This window comes from Gambusia affinis, linkage group LG18, assembly GCF_019740435.1.
Source record: "Gambusia affinis linkage group LG18, SWU_Gaff_1.0, whole genome shotgun sequence".
In the NCBI taxonomy this organism is placed as follows: Eukaryota; Metazoa; Chordata; class Actinopteri; order Cyprinodontiformes; family Poeciliidae; genus Gambusia; species Gambusia affinis.
The window spans coordinates 25,434,093-25,462,044 of NC_057885.1; the positions used below are offsets into that span (position 1 = coordinate 25,434,093).

The following is a 27,952-nucleotide window of genomic DNA, read 5'->3' on the forward strand; positions in this document are numbered from 1 at the left end:
GTTTCATTGTGTCTCGGTGACGGCAGCCATCTTGTTTCATTGTGTCGCAGTGACGGCAGCCATCTTGTTTCATTGCAGTGACGGCAGCCATCTTGTTTCATTGCAGTGACGGCCTCACTCAGTATGTGAGGACGGCTGCTGGCAGAATCCCGTTGAGGTTTAGTTGTTTCTGCTCCGTGGCAACAGGTTTCCCTCTTTGTGATTTCTGCAGGTTCTTCTCGTCTTTAACATTCATTTGATTCAGGAGTTTTGGAGCAGGAATGAATCCAAACACTGCAGGAAAGAGACACTAAAGGACTGAATCTCTTAAAGGTTTTGCTCCATGCAGCCAGCAGGCGGCCATCTTTCTCTGACTTTAGACTCGACTGTCGTGTCTTTATCTTGACGTTTCCTTCAGGTCCTGGTTTCCCCTCAGACCTGCTGGAGGCCATCATGAAACCTCCAGGTTGATTCCAGCTCTCAGAAACTAAAGAAAGATTTTTAACGTTTTCAGATAAAACTGTCTGCAAAATGTCTTCAGTAGGTTTGACCTCAGCCTGTGTGTGATCTATTGATGGAGAGTTTAAAATGTCAAATGCTGTGAAATGAGGATTTAAATTTGGATCCTTCAGGTTAAAAATGTTTCAATAAATGAAAAACGGTCAAACAACACAGTTTGTTTCAATGAAAATGTTCAAATTATTTCTCCAGAATGTCTTTAATTATGTCATTAAATAATCAGGATTGTCTGCAGCTCTTCAGTCTGAAGGTTTAGTGCAAGGAAAAACTCCCAGACATCAAAAACTACAACAAACTACAACAAACTACAAGTACAACAAACACACTTCACTGAAACAACAAATCAAAACTTAGAGATTTTCAGGGTTTGGTTGTAAAACAGATCAAAGTTTCCAACCTGCTGAGACAAAAACCTGAAACAGGAACAGGATTTATCACTCTAATAAAAATACAACATTAAAACAAAAGAATGTAAACATTCGTTAAATTGTTAAATATGTTTTCACAAGTTTTGTCCAGTATATTGATGTGATTCACATAAATCCTGTTTTAGTTTAACTAAAACTAAAACCCCCTCTGATGGTTCTGATTGGCCACCAGGTGGCGCCACATTCATTAAACTGTTGTTGATTTTAACTTTGGAGAGAATTGTGGTCATAAATACAGAAACATGTTGCTTTTTATTCCATAAAATCTTTAGGTTTTAAAATAAATCATCAAGAAAAACCATTCGGAGGTCAAAGGTCAGCGTTCAGCTCGTCTTCCTGACCCCACAGAGCAAAAGTTACCTGGTCAGCTGGTTCTAACATCTGGTCCTCATGGTGCCAATAAATGATGGGCCCCATGGAGCAGGACTGGTTTAACACATGGGGCCCATGAGTCACCAAACCGTAAATATTATTTATATCATTAACTGATCAGTTACAAAACATAAAACTAATTGTATACTAATGTGTGTGTGTGTGTGTGTGTGCGTACCAATTGTGTGTGAAACTTTCCCTCAGTATTGACATTAAAACTTGTGTAAGTGTCATGTTGTCTAATAAAGTTAACAGATAAACTGAATATGATGAAAATAGAAAATGTAAACAGAGTTCAGTAAAATCTCCACCTTAAAAACATTCAGACTTTCCTTCTCCTCCTCCGTTCATCTCTCCCCCCGTTCCGATCCGAGGCGTTCTGCAGCCATTTAGTGATTTTCATATCGATCTCTTTGTCAGTCGCCTTTGATGTGAGCCGATTGCGTCGCACAGCCACTGAAACAAAATCAAAGATTAACATGAATTCAACATTGGAGTTTTGTCAGACACCAGTGGTGTCAGGATTGTGCAGCCCAACAATATTTGGTTTTGAATAAATAGTACATTGGCATTTGAAGTGTTGTTTTACATAGTTTTGGTTGGTAGTGTTGTATAAATGTTAATGTTTTTCTTTCTGTACATTTTGAAGAACCGGCTCCATTTGTCTGGTCTTATATATAAAAGTTATTTCTGTTGTTGGAGGAACGTCAGACTGCAGGTTGTTGGTCATGTTAGATTAGAGGAACCATTAAACTGTGGATTCTAACATGGTGTGATTATTGGATTAGCATTTTATTCATAATATATTCAACATTTATCCAAACCTACGACCAGGTAAAGTCTGGAGGCGCCAGAGCCTCAGGGCGGCCGGAGCCTCGGGGCGTCAGAGCCTCCGGTTGGCAGCATGCAGACTGTTGACCAGCCTCATCAGCCTCATCGTGTCCTCAGTCCTCAGTCAGTCTCTAGTTTCATTCTCTAGTTTCATTCCAGACTGAAACATATTTTGTCCCAGGACTTCAGCACCAGTTAAATAATAATACTGAGTAAATAAATAACTGTAATGAAATGGCGACGTGTTCAGGGTGACCCCGTCTCTCGCCCGTTGACCCCTGGGTCATCAAGACCCTCCCAGCCCCACTGGGGACCATTGGGTAAGATATGAATGGAAATGAACAAATAAAGAAATAAGAACCAGGACCAGGAAGGTCTAATCACATAAGAAGAGGCTTAGATTACTAAAGTAACTAAAGTAACTAAAGTAACTAAAGTAACTAAAGTAACTTTTGACTCCAGTGAAAACTGAAAGCTCTGCATTTTGGAAAACGTCCAACTCTCTGACTCTGGTGTCAGTTTTAGTTTGTAATACAATAATCTGTGCTGCAGGTGTAAAAATGCTTTTGGTGACTATCAGTATAAAATCTCATGTCTGGACCATCACTATTATAATAATATAATATAATAATATAATTGGACTTTCTGAGGCCAATCACTGAAAACCTGCAGCGTTTGAACAGAAGAGATGAAATCCTTACAGCTCTGGACTCACCAGTCACAAGTTTTTTAATGTGAAGATGCTGGAATCCGATCTTCCCGTTCACACCCAGCCAGTTCATCTGCTTGCTGAGTGAGTGTGTGAGGAGCGCCGCCATAATCCGTCCAACACACTCATTCAGTGACCCTCCACCCTTCAACGCCAGAGCAGCACTCTGTAAGCAGAACAACACGTCTTCAATCATTCAGTCATGTGTTGATGTATCCAGGAACAATTTATTAGTCCAACAGTCTTGGACTGGGATTTATAAAGAAACAGAAATCTGAGATCTGAACTTTACTGCAGCTGTTCTTCAGGTCCATATTCAGGCCAGGACTCATTTCTAACTGAACACCCAATGAAATACTGACACTGAATATTCTGCACTGCAATCAGATAATGACTGTAAGTTATTTTAAATGTCAACAGCATTTAGTGAAGTGAGCAGTTTAATGTGAGGATAAGTGAGAGTAAAACCTTTTCTAAATAAATGGAAGATGTTAGTTGCTGCTTATTCTAATATTATTTAGTATTTTCCACATTTTGTGTTGTTTGTGTTCCAGCAGAGCCTGTGGATCCTAAAGGTGATCAATCTGAGAGGTTCTGTTGGATTAAAACATGAATATATAGAATATACTGAGATCAACTGTTTTATCTGTTACAGGTCAACAGACTTTTCCTCCAGTTTTATTCTCTTACTCACCAGCTGCTTGTGAAGTTCAGGGTTTTCTCTGAGTTCAGCTTCCATCTCTTCCACAGATTGTTGATCGTTTAGTGGGAATGAGGAAAGTAATAACTCATCTCCAGATGGAGTTTGTAATCCTTGGACTGTTTTGTAAATGATTTTAATCTGATCCATCATAACTTCCTGGTTTATTAAAATATTTTTGAGGAGTGCTGTGAAATAAAAGGGTATTATCAATGATTATTTTGACCTCAACAACATTATGACTCTAAAACATGATCATAGAGCAACACTTACAAAGATCTTCATCTTCATCAGTGAGATGAAGATGAAGACTGGAAGAACAGCAGAGGCTTCCTGGAGATGGTGGAGAGTTATGCTGCGTCACTGGAGACGGTGGAGAAGGGCGGTGTCTCGATGGTGATGGAGCAGAGCTATGGTGGCTCAATGGTGATGGAGCAGAGCTATGGTAGCTCGATGGTGATGGAGCAGAGCTATAGTGTCTTGGGGGTCGATAGCTCGATGGTGATGGAGCAGAGCTATGGTGTCTTGGGGGTCGATAGCTCGATGGTGATGGAGCAGAGCTATGGTGTCTTGGGGGTCGATAGCTCGATGGTGATGGAGCAGAGCTATAGTGACTCAATGGTGATGGAGCAGAGCTATAGTGTCTTGGGGGTCGATAGCTCGATGGTGATGGAGCAGAGCTATGGTGTCTTGGGGGTCGATAGCTCGATGGTGATGGAGCAGAGCTATAGTGACTCAATGGGGATGGAGCAGAGCTATGGTGGCTCAATGGGGATGGAGCAGAGCTATGGTGGCTCGATGGTGATGGAGCAGAGCTATGGTGTCTTGGGGGTCGATAGCTCGATGGTGATGGAGCAGAGCTATAGTGACTCAATGGGGATGGAGCAGAGCTATGGTGGCTCGATGGTGATGGAGCAGAGCTATGGTGTCTTGGGGGTCGATAGCTCGATGGTGATGGAGCAGAGCTATGGTGGTTGAGATGTACAGGATTAAAAATTCTTGGTGCTGGTGGTAATGCAACATGTGTGCAAGTAAAGTTCTGACTTTATGCATTAATACGATTCTATTAGTTGTTCGTTCTGATTTAAAGTGGAATATAATAGAAATAACTTTTATTGTCCCACAAAGGGTCTATTTGGATCCAACAGCAACCTCAGTATAAAGGTTTTAATCCTCGGTTAGCAGATTAACTGAGAAAGAGAAACAACTCTAGATTATTCCAAGACTCTGGACCTCAACAGAACCAAATCAGAACAAAACTGGACAGATTCTCTAAACAGCCACACATCTTCACCAGAGAACAGAAAGTTTTTTCTATTAAAATGTTTTAAGAAAAATAAAATCAAAATTATAAACACAAAACATCAGTCAGTATTACCAAACGTAAAAATAAAGTTACCTTTTTCTTCTCTTGTGTTTGATTGGAGAATCATCATCTGTAACAGTGTCAGTGCTGTTCACAGGTTCTGGACGGTTCCACATTGTCTCATGGTGACCATCTGATTATAATAAATATATAAAAAAGATTTCCAACTATTCTGTCATTACTGGTTCACAAGTTACTAAAACGTTTTTACGTTACCCAAACTATTCCATGTGTGAATGAGAATATAAAGTGAGGGAAACCTTTTAGATCAGTGGAGCCCAAAGTGGGTTCTGGAGGTTCTGGAGGTTCTGGAGGCCCGGCATCCTGCATGTTCTGGTTCCCTCCCTGCTGGTACCAACAACCTTTCAGCAGGTCAAAGTTCTTCTAATGATCCATCATTGGATCCAGGTGAGTTAAACCAGGGAGAGACTAGAACCTGCAGGATGCCGGACCTCCGGAACCTCCAGAACCTCCTGAACCTCCAGAACCTCCACAACCTCCAGAACCTCCAGGACCTCCAGAACCTCCAGAACCTCCAGAACCTCCAGAATCTTCAGAACCTTCAGAACCTCCAGAACCTTCAAAATCTTCAGAACCTTCAGAACCTCCAGAATCTTCAGAACCTCCAGAACCTCCAGAACCTCCAGAACTTCCAGAACCTCCAGGACCTCCAGGACCTTCAGAACCTCCAGAACCTCCAGAATCTTCAGAACCTCCAGAACCTCCAGAACCTTCAGAACCTTCAGAACCTCCAGAACCTCCAGAACATCCAGAACCTCCAGAATCTTCAGAACCTCCAGAACCCCCAGAACCTCCAGAACCTCCAGAACCTTCAGAACCTCCAGAACCTCCAGAACATCCAGAACCTCCAGAATCTTCAGAACCTCCAGAACCTCCAGAACCTTCAGAACCTCCACAACCTCCAGAACATCCAGAACCTCCAGAATCTTCAGAACCTCCAGAACCCCCAGAACCTCCAGAACCGTCAGAACCTCCAGAACCTTCAGAACCTCCAGAACCTCCAGAACCTCCAGAACATCCAGAACCTCCAGAACCTTCAGAACCTCCAGAACCTCCAGAACCTCCAGAACCTCCAGAACCTCCAGAACCTTCAGAACCTCCAGAACCTCCAGAACATCCAGAACCTCCAGAATCTTCAGAACCTCCAGAACCTCCAGAACCTTCAGAACCTCCAGAACCTCCAGAACATCCAGAACCTCCAGAATCTTCAGAACCTCCAGAACCCCCAGAACCTCCAGAACCGTCAGAACCTCCAGAACCTTCAGAACCTCCAGAACCTCCAGAACCTCCAGAACATCCAGAACCTCCAGAACCTTCAGAACCTCCAGAACCTCCAGAACCTCCAGAACCTCCAGAACCTTCAGAACCTCCAGAACCTCCAGAACCTCCAGGACCTCCAGAACCTCCAGAACCTCCAGAACCTCCAGAATCTTCAGAACCTTCAGAACCTCCAGAACCTTCAAAATCTTCAGAACCTTCAGAACCTCCAGAATCTTCAGAACCTCCAGAACCTCCAGAACCTCCAGAACTTCCAGAACCTCCAGGACCTCCAGGACCTTCAGAACCTCCAGAACCTCCAGAATCTTCAGAACCTCCAGAACCTCCAGAACCTTCAGAACCTTCAGAACCTCCAGAACCTCCAGAACATCCAGAACCTCCAGAATCTTCAGAACCTCCAGAACCCCCAGAACCTCCAGAACCGTCAGAACCTCCAGAACCTTCAGAACCTCCAGAACCTCCAGAACATCCAGAACCTCCAGAATCTTCAGAACCTCCAGAACCTCCAGAACCTTCAGAACCTCCAGAACCGTCAGAACCTCCAGAACCTTCAGAACCTCCAGAATCTTCAGAACCTTCAGAACCTCCAGAACCTCCAGAACATCCAGAACCTCCAGAATCTTCAGAACCTCCAGAACCTCCACAACCTTCAGAACCTCCAGAACCTTCAGAACCTCCAGAACCGTCAGAACCTCCAGAACCTTCAGAACCTCCAGAACCTCCAGAACCTCCAGAACATCCAGAACCTCCAGAATCTTCAGAACCTCCAGAACCTCCAGAACCTTCAGAACCTCCAGAACCTTCAGAACCTCCAGAACCTTCAGAACCTCTACAACCTCCAGAACCCCCAGAACCTCCAGAACCGTCAGAACCTCCAGAACCTTCAGAACCTCCACAACCTCCAGGACCTCCAGAACCTCCAGAACCCCCTTTGGACCCCCTGGTTTAGGTGCCAGAAGTGCCATATTATAGTACAGTAATCTATGTTACCTTCAGTTGTTATTAAAATGTTCTACATATTAAATATTACCTAAAAGAAGTTTAAGTTCACAATAAATCACCTCTGTCTCTTTAAGAAGCTCCTGCTCTGTCTCTCCCTTCTGCACTTTATCACTGCAACTTTCCTCTATTAAATTATTAACAAGTAGCTCCTATGAGATCAGCAGATGTTCAGTTCTGTCATTTGTTAACTGCTGCTGCCGCTAGTCTGGAGGAACTGGGTGAAGGGCAGCACAGAGGAGGAGCTTTGAGGAAACAGAGGCGTTCTTCAACGTCCTGCTGCTGCCATGTGGAACAACTTTAGAAAATGTGTTTATTTTTTATTATTATAATGTTTCACCAAATCCTGATTAACACTGAAGAATCCTATTTCTTTGTTATATTTTAAGAATTTTATTATTTTACATATTTTAATGAGCACTAGTACCTGTACTGTCACTTTAAGAGAGCGTCTTATGACATCAGCACTGTCCTGCCTTCAGGTGGCGCTAGGCTGCCTGAGAAGAGGTAGAACATTTTCTTTTCTTTTGGTTAAGGTCAAGTTTTATGAAACATAAAATAATTGTAAATACCTGCAGCTGTGAATGTTTAGTTTTAATCCATACAGAGTTTTCTTTTTGACAAGTTAAGAACATTTTTCTTAAATGTTAAAGTAGATATTATTAGTCAGTCACAGGGTTTCTCCATGTGTTTATCTGCTGGGGGGATTCTGAGCTGCATTTTTATTTCTATTTGTTGGCTTCTGCCAGCAACCTGCATTAAAGAGCAACCAGCAACTCCTGGTCTGAACACATGGATGATAACTGACTGTATGAAACATGGAGGTTAACTGACTGTATGAAACATGGAGGTTAACTGACTGTATAAAACATGGAGGTTAACTGACTGTATGAAACATGGATGTTTTATACAGGATGTTTTAACGAGGTGATCAGTAAAGATCACTAATAGTTTACACTGGTTACACATGCAAACATGCAAGAATTAATCAAGAAAACACTCCAGATGTTTCTGATGAGGGAGTGACATCATAATAACTGTGAAGCTCAAAACAGCTGTTTTTGATCAACCGACCCCTGATGATTAATTATTGATTAATCCATTCTGACCACTGCACCATTTTATTGTTAAATCAAGTTGAATGTCAACAAATGTTTGGAAAAGAATGTATGACCTTTTGAACCAGTAACACTGGAAACAACACAAACATAAAGAGCTCACTGGATGTGAAGACGACTCTGACGCTGTCAGGAATCCTCTCTGCTGCTGCTGGAGGCCACAACCATCTTCCATCATCCCACTTCACTGCAGACACCTCCACTTCATCTGTGTCTTGGTAAACAACAATGTGGTACATCACCTGCAAAATATACAGTTTAAACAGTAATTAACACAAAACAATAAAGAACTTGATCAACAAGAACAACATGTGAAGGAAACTAAAGCAGGACTGCTTTAAAGATACATTTAAACCTGCTGGTTTCCTGCTGCTTCATTTCTCTCCTTGGTGGTAAAAACTTTAACTTTCAGCATTTCAATCTTCTGCAGAGGCCAACAAGAAATCATCTGATCCAAAACTAGAACATGGAGGACGCCAGTCCCTGACCTACTGACCTCCTGACCAGTCCCTGACCAGTCCCTGACCAGTCCCTGACCTACTGACCATCACTTCATGAAGTACAGGGACAACAACGAAACTATTTTTATTTGAAGTCGGATGTTTTTTTTTGTTGGTTTTTCTCAATGACTAAATATTTCTCAGTGGTGTCCAGATGAGAAACTTTTAAAATCCTTTGGTTCTCTGGAGTCAAGCGGGTTTGTAAAGAACACTGTCTTACATTTAAGTTCTCTCTCTGCAGCATACGATTTCCTCAATCAATAAAAAGATTTCAACAAGAACCACTTCATCTTTAATTAATGCAGAAATCTCTGTTTGTAGTTTTGGTGATGAAACCAAAACTATTTTAAACAGTTTTTCATCTCCTGTTGAAAGCGACACGGATCAATAAAGGAAGAACAATTAAAATCAGTTTTAACCTCCTCCACATAAATCACCAGATGTACACGCAGACAAAGGCACCATATGGACGACATGATGGGTAACAGACTCAATAACATACAAATACCAGACAGGAAATCATGTAAAAACTTGTGAGTTCAGGATAAATAAACTTGGCTGATGAGGAAGAAGAAATGGAGACAGTTTGTGGAGTAAAAATACAAAAAAGTTGGTGGGTAAAAAAGTTTTAACAGGGCGAACAAAGAATCTGAGACACTCTGATGTAAGGAGCTGCTGTTCTGTTTTTATTGGAAATATATATATATATATATATATATATATATATATATATATATATATATAGTACTTTCTCTAGAAAAATACACTAAACTTGTGGCAAATTATATCCTTTATAATATATATATATATAACGTTTTATGTGTAAAGTATAGACACAAAAATGGGGCAAGTGAAGTAAGTTTACTTCTGCCTGCCTCCTTTTCAAACAAATAATCTAAATGTATGTAAAAATATTTCAATTGTGATAAATATTGTCGGGTATTTATCTGTTGTGAATTAGCCATTAGCTAACTGTTTTCAACGGTAAAATATACATTGTAAAATATTTCTAAATCTTATTGGAAAACAATGTCAATACTTACTGGAATACTTACTCAGAAAAAACTACGTAGAGTAAAATGAATAATTTATTTCAGATAAAAAACAAATACAAGCAAATAAGATGTAAAAAAATGTTAAATTACAGTTTTAGGTCGACGTTTAGCCAAGATCAGAGAACGACGGTCAAGCTCGCCAGTCCGTTGCTATGGAGACGGAGCTGAAGGCTGCAGTTTGTCACGTGCGCCACCAGGAGCAGAAGAGCTTCTTTACCAGAACACTTTTATTATTAAACTCCACATTTACACATTAGAATTAGTAAGAATTAAAACATTAAAAATGTATCGAGAATTAAAACAAAACATTTCTATATTGAATATTACACACACACACACACACACACACACATATATATATATATATATATATATATATATATATGGCAATACCAAGTGACTGCAACATCAGGAAAAAGGAGCATGAAAAACTAGAGAAATACCAGGGCCTAAGGGAGGAACTGGAGAGGGCCTGGAAGGTGAAGACCACAGTGGTGCCTGTGGTCATCGGGACCCTCGGGGCAGTCACCCCCAAACTGGAACAGTGGCTACAACAGATCCCAGGAACAACATCAGACATCTCAGTCCAGAAATGTGCAGTCCTAGGCACAGCCAAGATACTGCGCAGAACCCTCAAGCTCCCAGGCCTCTGGTAGAGGACCAGAGCTAAGAGGAAGAAGAATCACCACCCGCGGTGGGTGAGAAGGGAAATTTTTTTTTTTTTTTTTATATATATATATATATATATATATATATATATATATATATATATATATATATATATATATATATATATATATATACACACACATATATAGACTAGGGCCCCCATGGCCCAGTGTTAATGTGTTAATGTGGCCCATGATGTTCGGCCAGAACCGGGCCAGATGGAAATGATGTCATTTCTGTCTCAGACAACTTCATGTTTGTAATATCAATAAAAACACAATATATATCAACACAATTCTTTTATTGCAACATTTTAACTTCAAACGCAACATATAGATTAATAAATCTGTTTACATGTCCACCTGCTCAGGTTGTCATGGCAACAGTTCAGCAGCTTCTCCTCTGAGCTTCACCACTTAAATAAAGAGAGAATAAATAAACCTATTGATCACTATTAAAAATGATATTTCAACCTGAACAATGCTGAACATCTGGAATCAATCTGGCCAACAGGCAAAGGGTAACAGCTCAATGCTAACGTCTCAATGCTAACTGCTCAATGCTAACGACTCAATGCTAACTGCTCAATGCTAACGACTCAATGCTAACGACTCAATGCTAACTGCTCAATGCTAACGACTCAATGCTAACTGCTCAATGCTAACAACTCAATGCTAACGACTCAATGCTAACGACTCAATGCTAACTGCTCAATGCTAACGACTCAATGCTAACGGCTCGAGGCTAACGACTCAATGCTAACGACTCAATGCTAACGGCTCAAGGCTAAAAGCAAAGGTACATTTAATGCTGGATAATATTCACATTATTGTTTAAAATGACATTTTAAAGCTACAGAGATACAACAGCAGCCAAATAATGTCAGTGAAAACATTTCATTACTAAAATAATTATTAATGATTAACTAAAATCGGGTTTTACACAACAGCACATTTAATGACAATAAAGTACATTGTAAATTAAATATTTCCAACCGTTGTTGAATAAATAACACTATAAGTGGTGGGAAAAACACAGATATGAATAGATTAAAATGAATCATTTATTTGGGCTAAAAAAAACAAACCAAACAAAAAATAAAAAAACTTATGGATCCTAGTGTTCAGGCTGGGAGCCATTTAACCTACAATGATTTATTAAATTTCCCTTGGGATCAATTTTGAATGTTGAATTTGTACAATCTGCAAAAACAAAATATATATATATTTAATTAAGTTGATAGTTATTGTCCATAAACTGGCCATGTTGTTGTTTCGGTTTTCTTTTGGTGTTTTCTTTTTATTATTTGTCCTTTCAAATAGTAAATATATAAATATCACCACTTTTCCACTTATGAGAAATGATTGTCTCATGGATAACTTCGCTCCTTCCATAACTGACCCTCAGGTATCATCAGGAGATGCTGCTGTCATGGACCAGGTACGTCCTGCCTCATGTGAACCGGACCGGAAGTGGCCCAGGGGTAGGCGGGACCGAGAACCGGCGTAACCAGCGGCTGGTGGCCGCAGCAGGTCGCCTCTCCTCGGGCTGCAGCCGCTTTCTCCCCGCTGGGTTTGGATTCTCCTCCCGCTGCTCGGCTGCGGATGTGAAGGCAGAAAAATCAGGAGCTGAAACTCCAGAAACACGAGAGAAGCTGCAGAGATGGACGGAGTGAGTCAACACGTGGCGGTCCGCAGGGGTTCTGTTCTGGTTCTGGTTCTGTTCTGGTTCTGGTTTCTGTTCTGGTTCTAGTTTCTGTTCTGTTTCTGTTAGTTTGTTGTTCTGTTTTCCCTTTTTTGAATTCTGTGGGTTTAATCTTCACTTCTTGTTAGAAATATGTAACTAGATTCTGATCCGATCTGATCACACTCTGCTTCAGCTCTATGGTCTGTAATGTTTCCGGTCCAAATCTCTCCTGTTTTTATTGATCGGATCGATAACATCATCGCGGTTGAAATGATCTGATGGTTTTAAGACCTTCTGGAATGACTGAATGAACTCTGGAGCTGCAGGCTTTGCACACGGCACCATCTTGGTCAGGTCCCGCCTCCTGAGACCAGAACAACAACCCGAACCAAAACAACCCGAACCAAAACAACCCGATCTGTCTGCAGGTTCTGGAAGTTTCCTAAAAATGTCTTGTCTGTGGGTTTTTCTCTCCTTCCTCCTGTCTGCAGTTTATTCAGCAACACTCGGTGAGCTGCGTGTCGGGAGGATCGGCCCGTTTCGGATCAGCTTGCTGGTTTATTTCAACATTTTTAATGATTGTTAATAATGTGAACATGCATGAATAGACCGATGTTGCATTGCGCGAAATGCAAACAGTTTAATTTGCATCTTAATCGAATAAAAAAGTTTAACCTGTAGTTTTAATTTCTTGGTCGATTCTTTGGGGAAGAGAAAATGATCTTTAGAAGGACTGTGCATATTAATATATTACTAGCTGCTCATTTCAATAGTTTTGGATCTGCAGTTAAATATTTGAACTTGTTTGATTCTTTTGGACCCGACCCTCTGAGATAAACAGTTCAGAACTCGGATCCTTCCTGCTGCTGTTTCCTCTCAGTGTGAATTTCTCCATGTTTGTTGTTTATGTTGTCATATTAGTTTGGCAATAATCTCAGATTATGACATCATAGCTGATGTGTAACATTTGTGAAACACTCAGTTATTTTCTAATATGATGAAACTGAATGTTGAAGAATCTGTGAAGTTAAAGTTTTAAACTAACAGTTAATAACAACAGAACTGATTTAAAACCGACTGGAATGAATTTGGCATCATGAATGTTTGGAGATTCAATTCCTTGTTTTTCAAAACATAATTATATTTTTTTTCCTTTGATGTTTTGAGTTTTATCCTCTTACTAGATTTTCTTTCTTTAAATCTGTTGGTGCATTTGTTATGAATCATTTATGCATTTATGATGGTATAAACAATCAAAAATGATTATTATTATTATTATTAATAATAATAATAATAATAATAATAATAATAATAATAATAATAATAATAATAATAATAATAGATGATCCTGCAACATTAAAACATGAAGCATTCTGCATGTTTCGTCCCATGAAGAGTTTTTCTTTCTCTGAAGTGAAACTTGTGTTTCTCTGGGTTTCCAGTTATCAGATGTTTCAGGTTCTGGACCAGCAGCTGTTCAGGTCGGGTCCAATCTGACCCGGTTCTGTCCTCTGGCTCTTCCAGGTCAGCAGCAGGTGACAGTGAAGCTGGGACAGAGCGTCTCTCTGGAGTGTCTGGGACCGACAGATGAAGAGGTTCTGCTCTTCACCTGGACCAAAGTGGGTCTGGACTCGGATCACCTGTTTTTCTACCGTAACGGTCGCTCATACGAGTCGTACCAACACGAGTCCTTCAGAGGACGAGTGGACCTGAGGAGCTCCCTGGAGGACGGAGACTTCTCTGTGGTTCTGCACAACGTCAGCAGGACGGATGAAGGAACGTTTCACTGTGTGATCGTCACCAAGAGGTCAGGAGGTCAAAGTGGAAACCTTCAGTCGTTTGTCAACCTGACCGTCTCAGGTGAGGCTCCAGCTGTGGATCCTTCAGGTCAGACGGTGAATTCAAACATCTAAATCATTCCAGAGGCTGATGTTACTCACAGTTTTATGGTTAAAACAGTAACTGTCCGTCTGTCTGTCTGTCTGTCTGTCTGTCTGTCTGTCTGTCTGTCTGTCTGTCTGGTTTCTGACCTGCAGGAAGTGATGAGGAGCAACAGGATGAAGACCAGACTGGAAGAGCTGGAGATCTGAGCCATGAAAACAATTCGCTTCCATTTGTTATTGTATCTGTTCTGCTTCTCATCCTGATTATTATTGTTGTTATTATTGTTGTTATTATTGGTTGTTTTCTCAGGAAATCTCCAGTTTTGTCAAAGTCCAGATTGAATCATTCTGTCTGTCTGTCAACAACCTAAAGATCAGCTGCAGGTCATTTGATTTTTCTCAGCCTGAATGTAGAAAAGCTGCAGTGATGCAATCATTTTATAAAAAACTGAATGACGGGGCGTGTTGTGGTGGTGCAGCGGGTTAGCAGGTTCGATTCCCGGTCCCGGCGACCCTCTCCACATGTCCTCCCCCCTCTCCTCACCCTCCTTACTGTCTGCCTACTGTCACAAAAATACGAGCCGCGAGCGCCACAAAAACTATTGGAGAAAAAAGAAGATTTTATTAAAACAAAAAAAATAGTTTTTTTATAAAACATAGGAATGTTTTATAAAAAAACAATTTTTTTAACAGAAAAAAACTAAAAAAGAAAAAGTTAAATTTGCAAGAAAAAAAAATGTGGTGCTGCAGTTTGTTTAGTATGATTGTTTACAGTCTTCATAAAGTCCCTTCATGCACTTAATAGTGTCAACAAAAAAAAACTGTTTGTCACAAATGCACTTTAGTGAGTCTTTTAGCTTTAGGTAAATAACTCATGATTTACCAAGTTATGTAGCTTTTGGTATAAGCTAAATATTTCATAAACATTTTTTGTTCTTTATATATATATATATAAAGTATGAGGTTTCCCGGTGCTTCTTGATGCTGCAGCAGCAGCAGTTTCTGCAGCAGCAGCAGTTTCTGCAGCAGCAGCAGTTTCTGCAGCAGCAGCAGTTTCTGCAGCAGCAGCAGTTTCTGCAGCAGCAGCAGTTTCTGCAGCAGCAGCAGTTTCTGCAGCAGCAGCAGTTTCTGCAGCAGCAGCAGTTTCTGCAGCAGCAGCAGTTTCTGCAGCAGCAGCAGTTTCTGCAGCAGCAGCAGTTTCTGCAGCAGCAGCAGTTTCTGCAGCAGCAGCAGGTGCTGCAGCAGCAGCAGTGTCCAGGTTGGTTGTACTAAAGTTTAGATGTTTCTGTTTCTCCTGGTTTTTCGTCTCATTAAGGATCTTTTTTTTTTTTCTCTCTGGTTTTTAACTCAACTTGTTTTTTATTTTTATTATCTACATTAATTCGTCCACAGCCTCATTTTAAAGTGATTTGTAAATAAATGCAGAATATAATTCTACTGCAGACTAAATAAAGCATTAATTCATCTGTCAGATGTTTATTGGTGTTTATGAAACTGAAGCTCTAATGAATCTTCTTATTCCTGTTTTATCTTTTAATGTTTTAAATCATTTTTACCAACTGGATCAGAAACTGATTCATGTTTTCATCTCATTTAAAACAAAATGATTTCTGGCTCTTAAAGTTGATGATTTTATTTTAGATCAGATAAATTATGATTCCATCAGCCGTTTTCAGGAGTCGATGTTTGGTGTCGATTCCTGCAGGATTATGAAAGCATGAAATATGAAAACATGAAACCATGGAAACGTGTAAAAACATCCAGAAACATTGATCCTTCATGTTGGATCAGATCCTGAGTTTCACTGATCAAAACGGATCAATAAATCATCGTCTGCCTCCCTGAGCAGCAAAGTTCCTCTTATTGATGAAATATTGGATCAATAATTAATAATCGACCTGCTGAATCTGCCCGTCTGAATGATGATCACAGGAGGAATAAATGATAAAGTGACCTGGTCAGCCTGGAGGTCAGAGATTTTGTTTCTGCTTATTTTATCATATTTAATATTAATGTCCAACTTTTACATTTTTAATTATCTATAAAGTTCCACATTTTTTAAAAGTTGTTTTTAACAGTAATTTATTTATTATGCTATAAATTTATTTTTATCTTTGTGATGAATCCTCCTATCTGTCACTTTGTGTGAATTTCCAATAATTTCCATTAAAGTTTATTAATATTCTGTTATATTAAATCATCTAAAGAAACATTAAAGTTGATATTTAATTACACAGAAAATAAAACCAGTTGATGTTGAAGAGCTTCTGAAACCTGGATGATTTTTAATGAACCAAATATTTATGAATTAAATAAATGAAAATCACAGATATTTATGTTATTAACTAAAGTCTCCATTAATAAATCCAGATGTTTCTAAACAAACTAATGTGATAAATTTCTGTTCACCTGAAGAGAAACGATCCAGACTGAAGTGAGTTTTACTTTCTTTAAAAGTGAAACCAAAAGGAAACGTTAGAGAATCTGTTTACATCAGAGACCCGTTTCTGCCGCTGATCAGAGGACCTGATGCGACCCGAACAGCCGGTTCCGACCCGAACAGCCGGTTCCGACCCGAACAGCCGGTTCTGATGTAGGTTAATAAATGTTGAGTTAAACAATCAGAGAAACTAAATGAATCTTGAATCTCTGAGTCTCATTTCATCGACAAACGACACAAACTCTAAATTTGATTTTTAAAGTAAAATATAGTGAAACATATAAAAACATTTTTACATATTGTAGTTTTAACAAAAGTAAAACGACTAATGCAGTGATTTTAGTTTACAGAACATTATTAAAAATGTAGAAATTTGCATTTACAGTAAAACCTTTAAAAAAAAGGTTATTTAGAGAAAAACCAGTTTAAACCCACATGACATAAAAACTCTGTTTACATCTGAACATTTACATAAAAACTCTCTGATCATGAGATCAACACCAGGAAACTGGACAGATTCACAAATCAGATAAAACAACAAAAAACAAAAGTTTTAAACAGCAACCAGAAATATTTTCTCTTCCGTGAACTTTGTTGCTGCTGCAGCATTTTAATGCTGCTGATTGGAGGAGAGCTGGTGGAAAACCAGGAACCACTGGGGTCAAACACGTTGCCATGGCGACCTGATTGTTGCTTGATCTGGACTCTGGCATGAAAATAAAAACTCAGAGTTTTTCTTTGTTTCATCCTGTGAGGTTTCCTCTCATTGTCCATGAACTCCAGAGTTTACAGGAGCTCACAGTTAGCTTAGCTTTAGCTTAGCTTAGCTTTAGCTCCATAATTGTCACAGTTTCATAACTCAGATTTCTAGCTGAGCTGCTGATCAGTTTGTTTTCAGGTTTTTACATCTCTGGACTGAAACGTTTCTGAAAAACCTTTTAAACTGTAAAAAGATGAATTTCTTGTTCTCAGTTTCACACGACTTCTGTCGTCTGATGTGATGATTTCTTTCTCCTGTACAGACAAAAACCACCACCAACAACAACAACAACAACCATAAAAACTCCAACAAGGACAGCAACGTTTGGACCTGCTGCTCCGTCTGTGACAACGCTCTGGATGCTTCCTGCTTCGCTTCCTGCTTCGCTTCCTGCTTCGTTTCCTGCTTCGCTTCCTGCTTCGCTTCCTGCTTCGCTTCCTGCTTCGCTTCCTGCTTCGCTTCCTGCTTCGCTTCCTGCGGATCGGATCGGATAGGATCAGTTTCCTGCCAGCTCAGGAGGAACCACTGTGACCTGAACGTACCTGAACGCAGCACGACCCTCAGCCTGCTGACCTGAAGGTGTTCCTTGGCCTCGGACCCAGAGCCGCTCATCAGAACCCGACACCGGAACGTCCCCGTGTCCTCCACGGAGACGTTCTTCAGGACCAGAGAAAAGTCTCCGCTGCCGGCGCCGGACCGGTTCCTCAGCGCCACTCGGCCCCTGAAGGACCGGTGCTGGTACTGGTCGTACGGCCGGCCGTTGCGGTAGAAGAAAACGTATTCGTTGGCTGGCAGGTCGTCTTTGGTCCACTCCACCACGGTGGCCGCCGCGGCGCCGGGAATCTGGCACTGCAGGTCAGCGTCTCCCCCTGGTGTCACCGCCACTGGACCGGACCGCAGAACCAGACATTAGTTCTGGTTCTGCGAACCAGAACCAGAACTAATGTTCTGGTTCTCTCAGTCCGAGCGACTCGGACTGCTGAGGGTGGATGAGGGAAGCTGCTGCATCCTGAATGCACTAAGCAGCGTCAACACAGATCCTTCCTCCTCCAGCTGTTTTCAGTTCTTATAAAATTAAATTAAACTCAGAATCCTGATTTTATTTTTCCTCTATGGTTCTAATTTTCTCAGACGTTCAACCTGCCTAAAACAAAGTTTATTTAAGGGCATTAAAATAAGCAGCACCAGTAAAAAAAACTGGTTATACTGGTGAACATAGACTAGGAACTGGGGGGAGGGGGGGGGGGCGTGTCCCCACAATATTGGAGACGGTCACATTCATCCCACCCAATAATTTCATCACAGTTGAGAAGAATTTTGAAATCTTCCACTCATGCTTTTATTTTGAAGGCTCACCACATTCAGCACTTCCTGCCTCTGAGAGTTTAGGAGGCAGAAACTATAAATGAACTAAACGGGAAAGTTACCATGAATAAAAATATTTCTGGTTTAACAGTTTTAATTCTGGATTAATCACGTCCAATATTTTACTGCTAACTTTGTCTAAATGTTAGTTAATGTAACCAAAATGATTTATTTCATCACAATGAGACTGAAAAACTAACCTTTTTATTATTTAAAGTGATTAATGGCTGCACAACCTGATCGTATATTATATTATATTATATTATATTATATTATATTATATTATATTATATTATATTATATTATATTATATTATAGTATATTATATTATATTATATTATATTATATTATATTATATTATATTATATTATATTTTATTATGAGATGAGGAGGTCAGGGAACAGGTAGAAAGTCCAGGTGGTTTCAGGATGTGAAGATATAAAATGATATATATAAGGAGACAATAAGAAAAGTGTTTCAATATAAATGAGTGAAAAGTTTTTCTATCAGAAACGGGTTACACAGATTATTTAAACAGATTATTTATTTTGTAGATTAAACTGTTGCACTTTGTTCAAGAACAAAACTTGTTTTTTAGATTTTATTTTGTTGGTCAAACTGAACTGTTTTTATTATTTAAGGTTTTAGAAAGAGGCAGAAACTGTTCAGTCAACTTATATTATTGCTTTTTGACCAATAATCAAATATCTTTTGACCAATAAACCATTTCAGAATCTGTTAGCCTGTTTGTGCTAGCAGAGTATTTATCTATCTGAGATAAATGATCAAGTTTAATGTTCAGTCCTGGAATAACTGGATAAATAACTTTAATCTGATTATTGGATTATAAATAGTAACATGTTGGATTACATCTTACTGAAACAAGAGGCCAGATTAGAGCAACGTGTTGATGGGACAAAATGTTTCTGACATTTCTGCTCCAGTTACTTCCTGATCCGTCAGGTTTCTGTCCACACACACATGCGCGCGCGCACACATGGGAACATGGAAACATTTTAAACTCTTATGTTTTAACTTGAAGAGTAAATCTTCTCTACTTGAACTCACTTTAAATTATTTTATTAGCTCTTTATTTTGTTGTAATTTATAAAACAAAGCCACTGTTTTGTATTTATGACATTATTTCTATACTAGAGCAACAATCATTATTGAATTTGTACGATTGGAAGGAAAACTTTAAAATGAAGCAAAGATTGTGTTTCTGCACTAAAAGAGGAATAATAAATAAAACATTATTTCCTTCATGGACATACCATGAACGTCAGATATTCAAACCAGACAGACACTCCCACCACGCAGCATAATGCAAACTTCATGTTTCTGAACAAACTCACCGTCAGCAGCAGAAACCTGCAGGATCGGCAGAAAACACGCGATTAAAAGCAAAAGGATCATTTCTGCAGCAGAAAAACATCGAGTTACTGACGGAGATCAAAGAGAGAAACTGAAACTGCAGAAACGGAGTAAACAACTAAGATGGCGCCTTCTGCCCCCTGGTGGACAAACAACACAGAGACGGACAGGACACACACGCACACACACACACGCACGCGCGCGCGCGCACACACACACACACACACACACACACACACACACACACACTTAGAGAGGATCTGACCAGTCATGTTTTTGGACTTGGGAGGAAACAGCTCTACCAACTGCACCACCGTGCAGCCCCAATAATTAGGTTTTCTTCTAATATTAATATACAGAAATATTTTCTTCCTGTTGTGCTGAATCACTCACTAAAATCTGATGTCACCACTGGGTGGCGCTGTTCTTCACAAATTGTTCATATAGTTACTGTCAGGTTGAATTAATTGATCAGGACTTTTTATAAATCAATCAAACTGCAACAAAACGAGAAACTAAAGAAGCAACAGATTCATTGAACCTGTTTTCTGTTTTACTCTTTTTATCATCTTTAACCTTCTGATCACATTTTAAAAGATTTAGGAATTTATTTACTGATGGATAAAAACACACAAAAGGAAATGAATCGATAAAAAGTTCATTCAGCTGATGAACCGGAACGGAAAAAGGAGGAAAATGAACGGAACACCTGGTATGGCAAGACATTAACAGCAATAATACTGGACCCAGAAATGAGATGCAGTAACTTGTTAGCACCAGCAGGGGGAGCTCAACACACACCGACCTGCCTCCATCTTTCCCTCCAATATTTACTGACTAATAATCATAAAAGATCCGCCTTTAGTTTCAGTTTCTACCTTCATTCTTCTTAACCTGCAGTTTGATTCTTTATTCTGTATTTTTATGTATTTGATTCAAACTCCAGAAGTTTGTCACATTAATGAAGAGCATCAATGAGTCCTGAGAAAGACTGAACCATTTTAAAGTTAGCAGTGCTAATGTTGCTAACGCTGCTAACTGTCTCTGGTTTTTCTGACAGTGAGCTGAAGAAGTGAGGCTCAGATCTGCTTCCTGTTAAAGTTTTGTAACCACAGGACAGAGGAAGGGGAGGAGGTTCACCTCGATGGAAATACAAACTTCATCTGCATTTCACAGAAACTGAGAGAAACGATGAGAGGAGCATCATGGCTGATCTGTGAGTTTAATCCGTTTTAACCTGCAGGTTGACCTTCATTAAATCAGATGTTTACCAGACAAACAGAAAAATATGACAGGATAAGAAATTCACTCATTTTTATTTAGCATTTCATATTTTTTCTGTTTGTCTGGAAACCAGAGAGAAGCAGCCAGTCAGTCTAACGCTGAAGACTGAAAGTTTTTCTGAACTAATAGAAACTCCTATCAAGATGCATTTATGAACTTTCAGTAAATATGATTAATATTTAATATTTCTGCTGCTTGATGAGGAAGTAAGTGGTCATGCAGAGACCATCGGGTCGGTCTCAGCATGTTGGTTCTGTCTGGTTCTGTCTGGTCCCTGTGTGTGTGTGTGTGTGTGTGTGTGTGCGTGTGTGTGTGTGTGTGTGTGTGTGTGTGTGGTCCATCCACATGGACATTGATCTCTTCCAGTGACTCTAACAGACAGAAACTGAAACCAGAGGATCCTCAGAGGATTTACATTCAAACTTTTTGTTTTCCTTCTCAATGCGACACAAATCCGATTTTTCCCCGGCGGTTTGATCGGCCGATTCCGATCTTTTGAACCTCTAAACATCGGATCAGTTCCACATGTGGAACCAAACCGTATCGTCTGCAGTCTGAACGCTTTTATGAGACTTTAACTGGATCATAATTCAGCAGAAGAAACCAGACGGTAAAAAAATAAATCTGACTGCGACTTATTTCAGTAGCAGAAAAAATCAGATTTGAGTTTCTAGAATGAAACTCTGCTGTTAAACCCTGGAGGGCCTCCGAACCATCACCCTAATATTTATCAGATCTGACTCAAAGCTGGACTGCAGGATGTAACAGGAACAGTACAGGACAGAGAACATCTCACTAATCCTGAACGTTTCATTTCTGTTCTTCTCTTTATTCTCTTTTAGATGTTTGTTGTTATTTTTTGTGATTTTTAATAAATTTTATCTTCTTTTCAGTTCTGACATCAGAACTGCTCTGGACATCAAGCCCAGGTGAGTAAATTCACCACAGATCTATAATCTCAGATGTCACAGTCAGTAAATGACTCTTCAGTTAAACACTGTGATCCTGTTTACTGCCCCCTGCTGGACATTGGAGGAACGGTTCAGTAAAAATGTCTGGAGTTTCTTTTTACATCTCATTTGTGTTTTAATTATAAAGTTTGACAAGTTTTTCTTCCTGAACCAGAAACCGAAGAACAAAATGAACCAGAACAGATCGAAGAGTTTTCAATCTGAGACGGAAACATGAAATAAATCCAAACTTTCTGGATCGTTCTGACATGAACGACTCTTTATACTGATGGTTTAACAGCTTGAGAAATTCAATAAAATAATTCATAAAGAATCTGTTTTCATGTTCGTTTAAATCTCCGCCAAAAATCAAACAAACAAACAAACAAACATCCAGTTAACAGACGATTTGAAACCAATTTTCTGAAGTAAATAATTAATAAACAGTTCTTTATGTCCAGTAGGGGGCGCTAAAACATGTCACTCCTGGTTTGTGACATTAAATAAATGTTTTAATGTATTTTTCTGAATTTCCAGTTCTCCCAGTTCCTCTGACTGTGAATCCCAGCAGATCTCAGTTCTTTCAATATGAACCAGTGACTCTGATCTGTGAGGATGAAAACAGATCTGATGGATGGACTGTGAGGAGAAACACGACCAGAGAGACCAGAGCTGACTGTGAGGACTGGGGTCAACCAGTGAACTCTTCATGTACTTTAACTGGTCTCGTCCCATTAGACACTGGTGTGTACTGGTGTGAGTCCAGGTCTGGCTCCTCCAGCAGCAGCAGCAGCAGCAGCAGCAGCAGCATCCAGCTCTCTGTCTCTGGTAAGATCAGACTGTGGAGTTAGTGTTGCTGAAGCTGTGTGGAAATGGATGAAATGCTGTAGTTTGTCTCTGTGTTGAGGTGGATCAGTGATCCTGCAGAGTCCTGTCCTCCCTGTGATGGAGGGAGATGACGTCACTCTGAGCTGCAGAGCAAGGAATCCAACCCACAACCTCCCAGCTGCTTTCTATAAAGATGGCTCCTTCATTGGTGATGGATCATCAGGTCACATGACCCTCCTCCATGTTTCCAGCTCTGATGAAGGCCTCTATAAATGTAACATCAGAGGTCATGGAGAGTCTCCATCCAGCAGGATCTCTGTCAAAGGTCAGAGGTCAGCAGCTTCTCTGTTTGCTTCAACCTTCATCAGGAGGTTGATAAAGTTATTATCTTTATAAATTATTACCTTTGATTCATTTCAGACAGAATCTCTTCCACTCTTCCTCCACCTTCCTCCTCTCCTCCTCCTCTCTCCATGGTCCTCTCTCTCTCTCTCTCTCTTTCTCTCTCCTCTGTTGGTTTTCTATTTTTCTTTCTGTTGCTGGTGGTTCTGCTGACTCGGCGCCTCTGCAGGAAGCCAGCAGGTAAATCTTCATCAGCAGCTTCCTGAACTCCTCCTCTGTGTGTCTTACTGCTGGTTTATATAATGTGGCTTTTATTTTTAGCGGCGGGGTCAGGGGGGGAGCTTCAGGCCTCATCAGCAGCTTTTGGGTTTTGGCTCAATATTGTGTTTGTGGTCAAAGTGTGACAGTTGTGCTTCCTGCCTTCTCGGCTCCACTTTGGTTTTTCACCTTAGAGACACAAACAGGATTTAAACTTCTGATCTCATGTTTGGTTACAAATAATTTTATTCAGGTTCTGATGTTTAAACTGTTTAATCAGCTGAAGTGATTTTAGATTTTCAGTGTCAATCAGCTGCTCTGGATTATATTCAGTGATTTAAACACCTTCAGAGTTTTACTGGTAAAGAAACTGACATTTTCCTTCTCGCTGCTGCTTGGTGCTGATTTCTCCTTCCTCTGATCTGCAGCTCTTCATTGGTCCATGAGGACAGCAGCAGACAGGAAGGTTTACATCAGGATGCTAATGCTAACGTAGCGGTAGCTGCTCAGAAACAGGATGGATAAAACAGAAAAGTGTTTGTGTTTAATGTTGAGGCTGTTAGTTGATTCTGATCTTCATTTATTGTTTCAGTTCTTACATTTTATTCTTTCTAGTTTTAGATGCTGTGCAGCATTTTTTCCTTTTACCCACTGGTGGAACTGCTAGCTAAAACGTTAGCTATGCTAACACCACAGCTCTAACCATAAACACTAGTTCTGCTAGCAGGCTAAGGCTAAAGTGCTAACTTCAACCACGTCTCCTTTAGCATGTCGCCCTCTACTGGATGAAACTTGTCATGGCGCCTCCCCTGCACCGGTTTGCTCTTCCTGAACTGAAACTGTTCAGGTTTCAGTTTTATACTGGTTGAGTTTTGCTAGCTCTGATTTAGCCTAATTGATGAAGAACATCAGGAGATTTCAAACTGTTCAGCAATGCATTCTGGGAACAGGATAAACTGTTGCTGCAGGTGAAAAAAGGTAAAGAGAGGAAATGAAACTGCTGCGTTACCAGACTTCCTCCACTTCAAAATAAGAGCATGAATATAAATGTCCAACCACCTGAAGAACCAAACCAGAGGAAATTAGCGTTTCAGAATTTATCCGTAAGCTAATTGCGCTAAATGTTTCCTGCGTTAACAAAATGCTAAAGTGCTAAATGAATAATTTGCTTTTAGCAGATTATCAAAGTGTACCCACCACTGTTCTCACCCTTTTACCTTTGAACAGTTGTTTACAATGTGTTGCCATAGCAACAAGGAGGATTGTCCATATAAAACTGGGATCAGCTGATTAGCTTTTCAAAAACTCAAAGAACATTTGAACTATGAAATCCAGAGGAGCTTAAATGAAGCTTCATGGATGTTAGCTAGGATTAGCAGAGCTAGCTAACAGCTGACACGGGTCATGAATATCATCTCTGTTGCCTGGACGTTGAGCTGTTAGCATTTTAGCATGATGCTAACATGCTAACAGTCTGATTTGTCCAGGGAAACAATTTCATTAAATATTCATAATGAACTCCTGACAGATTATTAAATTGAATTAGTCAGAATAACCTGAGCTAAGCTAAGCTAAGCTAAGCTAAGCTAGCTGCTGCTGTATCGTCTGATGACCTCCATCATGTTGGACGTTTCATTTCCTCTCAACCTGTTTGGTTTCAGGCAGAAACTCAGCAGCTGTTTGTTCACCAGCAGAGATAAGAGAAGGTCCAGACAGAACCGGGTCGTCCACTGCAGGTCAGTTCCTGGTTCAATTCCTGGTTCAGAACCGCTGATCTGAAACCAGCTGGCATCTGAATATATAATCAATAACTGATATTTATTTATTAGCAGTAACTGTTGTTTATTTTACAATATTTATATTCAGTGACATAAAAACCTGATAAAATCTCACATTTAGATTCAGGAATAAGATTTAAATTCTTTATGTTTGTTAATTAAAATGAATCAAACAAACAGTTTGATGATTTAAAATAGAAAATTATTCATCATGTTGGACGTTTTTATTCTCTGTATTTTCTCCTAAACTGTTTTGACTCAGCAGCTGATTTTTCATCGATACGGAGAAAAACAGCAGACGATCCAAACGCAACAGGTACTGGAACATCTGGACCAGAGTAATCCAGATCACGTTAATCCAGATCACGTTAATCCAGATCAGGTTAATCCAGATCAGGTTAATCCAGATCAGTTTAATCCAGATCTGGTTCCGTGTTTCTGGGTCTGACCTCAGATCAGGAGGTTTCTCTCTCATCCTGTGAACGGTGGCAGCATCATGCAGAGGAACTCTGAGTTCCATCCTGATCCAGAACCTCTGCTGGTTCTGCTGGTTTCCACCAGAACCAGCAGCTCTCCAGTTCCTGTCACTTCTAGAAACACAGATCTATGTTCTGATCGGCGCCTGGAATCGTTTCAGTGACTCTGTTCTGCTGCAGAACCCGGTCCAGAACCCGGTCCAGAACCCGGTCCAGAACCCGTTTACTCATCGGTGAGGAGAGAGAGAGACGTGACGTACGGGCCGATCAGCATCAGGACCAGGAGAGGTGAGGCTGCTGCTCCGGGTGACCTTTGACCTCTGCACCGCCCCTCCGTCCTCACTGCATCAGAATCAGATTTTTATTGTTTATGAAATACAGTAAATGTTTACAAACATAAATTCTGACTTTATTCCTCAGAATCAAAAACATTTTCTTCCATTTTGCCTAAAAAATTATAAATTTTTAAAAAGGAAAAACATTTTAAAGTTTGGATTTGTAATAATTTTATAAGAATCGGTTTTACGTCTCGCTGCAGATGTTTGCAGCTGCGTTGCCGTGGTAACAGGTGAAGATGAGCGAGCAGCTCCTGATTGGTCAGATGTTGGTCAACCAGTTGATCCCATTAAACCTCTGAACGATAAACCAGTCTGACAGACTGGAGACGGGACGTCGTCTCCATGGAAACGGGACGTCGTCTCCATGGAAACGGCTCCTGACCCGGGTTCTGTTTCCCTCCAGAACCAGCGGCGGAACCAGAACAACACGTGGTTTACTCCCTGCTGAAGTGGAGAGCGACCCAACCGGACCCGGCCAACCCGTCCAGCTGCTGACCTGACCTCTGACCTCTGACCTCTGGACAGCTGCGGCCGGAACCCAGAACCCAACCGGAACCAGGTGGTTCTGTTGATCTGGGTTCTGTTCTGCTGACTTGTCATTTAAATTCATCATAACCTGAAAAAAAAATATTTATTTTTATACAGAGAAAATAAATAAAATCAATCAAGTTTTGTGATTTTCACAGAGCAGAACGTTTAGATCCTTCATCACCAGTTCAACCAGTTCAACCAGTTCAACCAGTTCAACCAGTTCAACCAGTTTAACCAGTTCAACCAGTTCACCCACAGATACACCATCCAAACTTTCTCCTGAATAAAAAGACTTTCTTTCTCATAATTATAATAATTAATTGTGGTAAAATTGTTGAAACTAAATTTTATGACTATAATCTCATAACTAGAAACTTTTTCAGCTCTGATTCTTCGTCCTCACAGACAAAAGATACTTTTGAAAATGTTTTCTGTCATTTGCAGTTTCTTATTTTAGAAAAGAGAAATAAATGAAAATATGATCTGATGAGTCAGATTAAATTTTTATGTCATATTTTTTCCCTCACATCTCCAAACAAACAGTCAGACAGTCAGTCACTGGAACTACAGCAGAGACTGTTGCCTCAGTAACAGGAGCCCTGATTGGTTAATCCTGCTGGCTCCTTTCTATGAACTTTAAATAAATAAATAGTGGAGGCCCCTGTCATTCAGGGGCCCTTTGAATTGTCCTAACTTCCCTCCTGGGGCCACCAACAAATAACTTTTCCAGTTTGTCTTTTTGTCTTGCTATATGTGTCATATGTTTCCATCCAACTTATCAGTTATTTATAAACTGTTATTAATCATTACTTTTACCAATTAATTTAGTCCAGAGGTTTCTAATTTATACTTATTTATTAACCAGAACAGAGATTAGAAAAACCTTTGAATCCAAATTAATTACCTTAGCAAAAACATTTTAGACTCTATTCTCCCAACCAGACATGAAATTAAACCAGAAGAAAGTTATTTATACTTTTCTACCAACCCTGAATGAGAGGATCTAGTTTATCTAGTTTAGTTACTTTGGATCAACATTAGATTATTTTTATTCTTTGGTTTTGTTTGTGTTTCCTTTTCATTCCTGTAAACCATTTTGTTTTGTCTTGTTGTTG

The 27,952-nt window shown here is 40.0% G+C and overlaps 4 protein-coding genes and 1 long non-coding RNA gene across 11 annotated transcripts; 3 read left to right on the forward strand and 2 right to left on the reverse strand.

Annotated features, from left to right (window-relative positions):
- Positions 1–690: 690 nt before the first annotated feature.
- On the reverse strand, positions 691–10,015 carry si:dkey-242h9.3 (extensin-3). Its single transcript, XM_044098514.1, has 7 exons — positions 9,966–10,015; positions 8,424–8,562; positions 4,938–5,037; positions 3,812–4,512; positions 3,533–3,726; positions 2,845–3,004; positions 691–1,754 (listed from the first exon to the last, which is right to left on the reverse strand). Exons 2-7 carry the CDS (start codon positions 8,557–8,559, stop codon positions 1,621–1,623), a joined length of 1,425 nt encoding a protein of 474 aa, XP_043954449.1. The 5' UTR covers positions 8,560–8,562; positions 9,966–10,015; the 3' UTR covers positions 691–1,620.
- Positions 10,016–11,943: 1,928 nt separating this feature from the next.
- On the forward strand, positions 11,944–14,924 carry LOC122820875 (putative butyrophilin subfamily 2 member A3). Of its 4 annotated transcripts, none has more exons than XR_006368880.1 (4): positions 11,944–12,215; positions 12,722–12,739; positions 13,755–14,117; positions 14,267–14,924. XR_006368880.1 is itself a non-coding variant. In XM_044098519.1 (3 exons), the coding sequence occupies exons 1-3, from the start codon at positions 12,538–12,540 to the stop codon at positions 14,482–14,484; spliced, it is 783 nt and encodes a 260-aa protein (XP_043954454.1). In that variant the 5' UTR covers positions 12,295–12,537; the 3' UTR covers positions 14,485–14,924. The 4 variants fall into 4 exon arrangements, 2 of the variants coding, with proteins under 2 accessions (XP_043954454.1, XP_043954455.1); XR_006368879.1 differs by having other exon boundaries at positions 13,755–14,090; XM_044098519.1 differs by lacking the exon at positions 11,944–12,215 and having other exon boundaries at positions 12,295–12,739.
- A 415-nt stretch (positions 14,925–15,339) lies between these two features.
- LOC122820876 lies at positions 15,340–27,938 on the forward strand. Its single transcript, XM_044098521.1, has 8 exons — positions 15,340–15,346; positions 23,068–23,114; positions 23,194–23,439; positions 23,535–23,696; positions 25,376–25,450; positions 25,758–25,808; positions 26,149–26,256; positions 26,710–27,938. The coding sequence occupies exons 3-8, from the start codon at positions 23,232–23,234 to the stop codon at positions 26,799–26,801; spliced, it is 696 nt and encodes a 231-aa protein (XP_043954456.1). The 5' UTR covers positions 15,340–15,346; positions 23,068–23,114; positions 23,194–23,231; the 3' UTR covers positions 26,802–27,938.
- LOC122820877 (cysteine proteinase 4-like) lies at positions 16,802–20,195 on the reverse strand. 4 transcript variants are annotated; one of them, XM_044098522.1, is made up of 3 exons: positions 20,034–20,195; positions 17,856–18,197; positions 16,802–17,787 (listed from the first exon to the last, which is right to left on the reverse strand). In XM_044098522.1, exons 1-3 carry the CDS (start codon positions 20,092–20,094, stop codon positions 17,528–17,530), a joined length of 663 nt encoding a protein of 220 aa, XP_043954457.1. In that variant the 5' UTR covers positions 20,095–20,195; the 3' UTR covers positions 16,802–17,527. The 4 variants fall into 4 exon arrangements, with proteins under 4 accessions (XP_043954457.1, XP_043954460.1, XP_043954459.1 ...); XM_044098525.1 differs by having other exon boundaries at positions 16,802–17,739; positions 20,034–20,193; XM_044098524.1 differs by having other exon boundaries at positions 16,802–17,751; positions 20,034–20,193.
- LOC122820878 lies at positions 20,936–23,061 on the forward strand. Its single transcript, XR_006368881.1, has 3 exons — positions 20,936–21,268; positions 22,230–22,265; positions 22,824–23,061. It is a non-coding gene; the product is annotated as an uncharacterized LOC122820878 (long non-coding RNA).
- Positions 27,939–27,952: the final 14 nt, after the last annotated feature.

Bases quoted from the DNA above. Each gene is read 5' to 3' on its own strand.
- si:dkey-242h9.3 (XM_044098514.1), bottom strand. From the start codon at position 8,559: ATGTACCACATTGTTGTTTACCAAGACACAGATGAAGTGGAGGTGTCT. The intron at 5,038-8,423 runs GTGAGCTCTTTA...TATTATAATCAG, and splicing joins CAGAGTCGTCTTCACATCCA to ATGGTCACCATGAGACAATG. The intron at 4,513-4,937 runs GTAACTTTATTT...TGTACATCTCAA, and splicing joins AAACACAAGAGAAGAAAAAG to CCACCATAGCTCTGCTCCAT.
- LOC122820875 (XM_044098519.1), top strand. From the start codon at position 12,538: ATGAACTCTGGAGCTGCAGGCTTTGCACACGGCACCATCTTGGTCAGG. The intron at 12,740-13,754 runs GTGAGCTGCGTG...TGGCTCTTCCAG, and splicing joins AGTTTATTCAGCAACACTCG to GTCAGCAGCAGGTGACAGTG. The intron at 14,118-14,266 runs GTCAGACGGTGA...TCTGACCTGCAG, and splicing joins TCCAGCTGTGGATCCTTCAG to GAAGTGATGAGGAGCAACAG.
- LOC122820877 (XM_044098522.1), bottom strand. From the start codon at position 20,094: ATGATCCTTTTGCTTTTAATCGCGTGTTTTCTGCCGATCCTGCAGGTT. The intron at 18,198-20,033 runs GTGAGTTTGTTC...GGTCCGGTCCAG, and splicing joins GCAGGTTTCTGCTGCTGACG to TGGCGGTGACACCAGGGGGA. The intron at 17,788-17,855 runs GTACGTTCAGGT...TCCGATCCGCAG, and splicing joins GAGGGTCGTGCTGCGTTCAG to GAAGCGAAGCAGGAAGCGAA.
- LOC122820876 (XM_044098521.1), top strand. From the start codon at position 23,232: ATGGAGGGAGATGACGTCACTCTGAGCTGCAGAGCAAGGAATCCAACC. The intron at 25,451-25,757 runs GTCAGTTCCTGG...TTGACTCAGCAG, and splicing joins AACCGGGTCGTCCACTGCAG to CTGATTTTTCATCGATACGG. The intron at 25,809-26,148 runs GTACTGGAACAT...GTTCTGCTGCAG, and splicing joins AGACGATCCAAACGCAACAG to AACCCGGTCCAGAACCCGGT.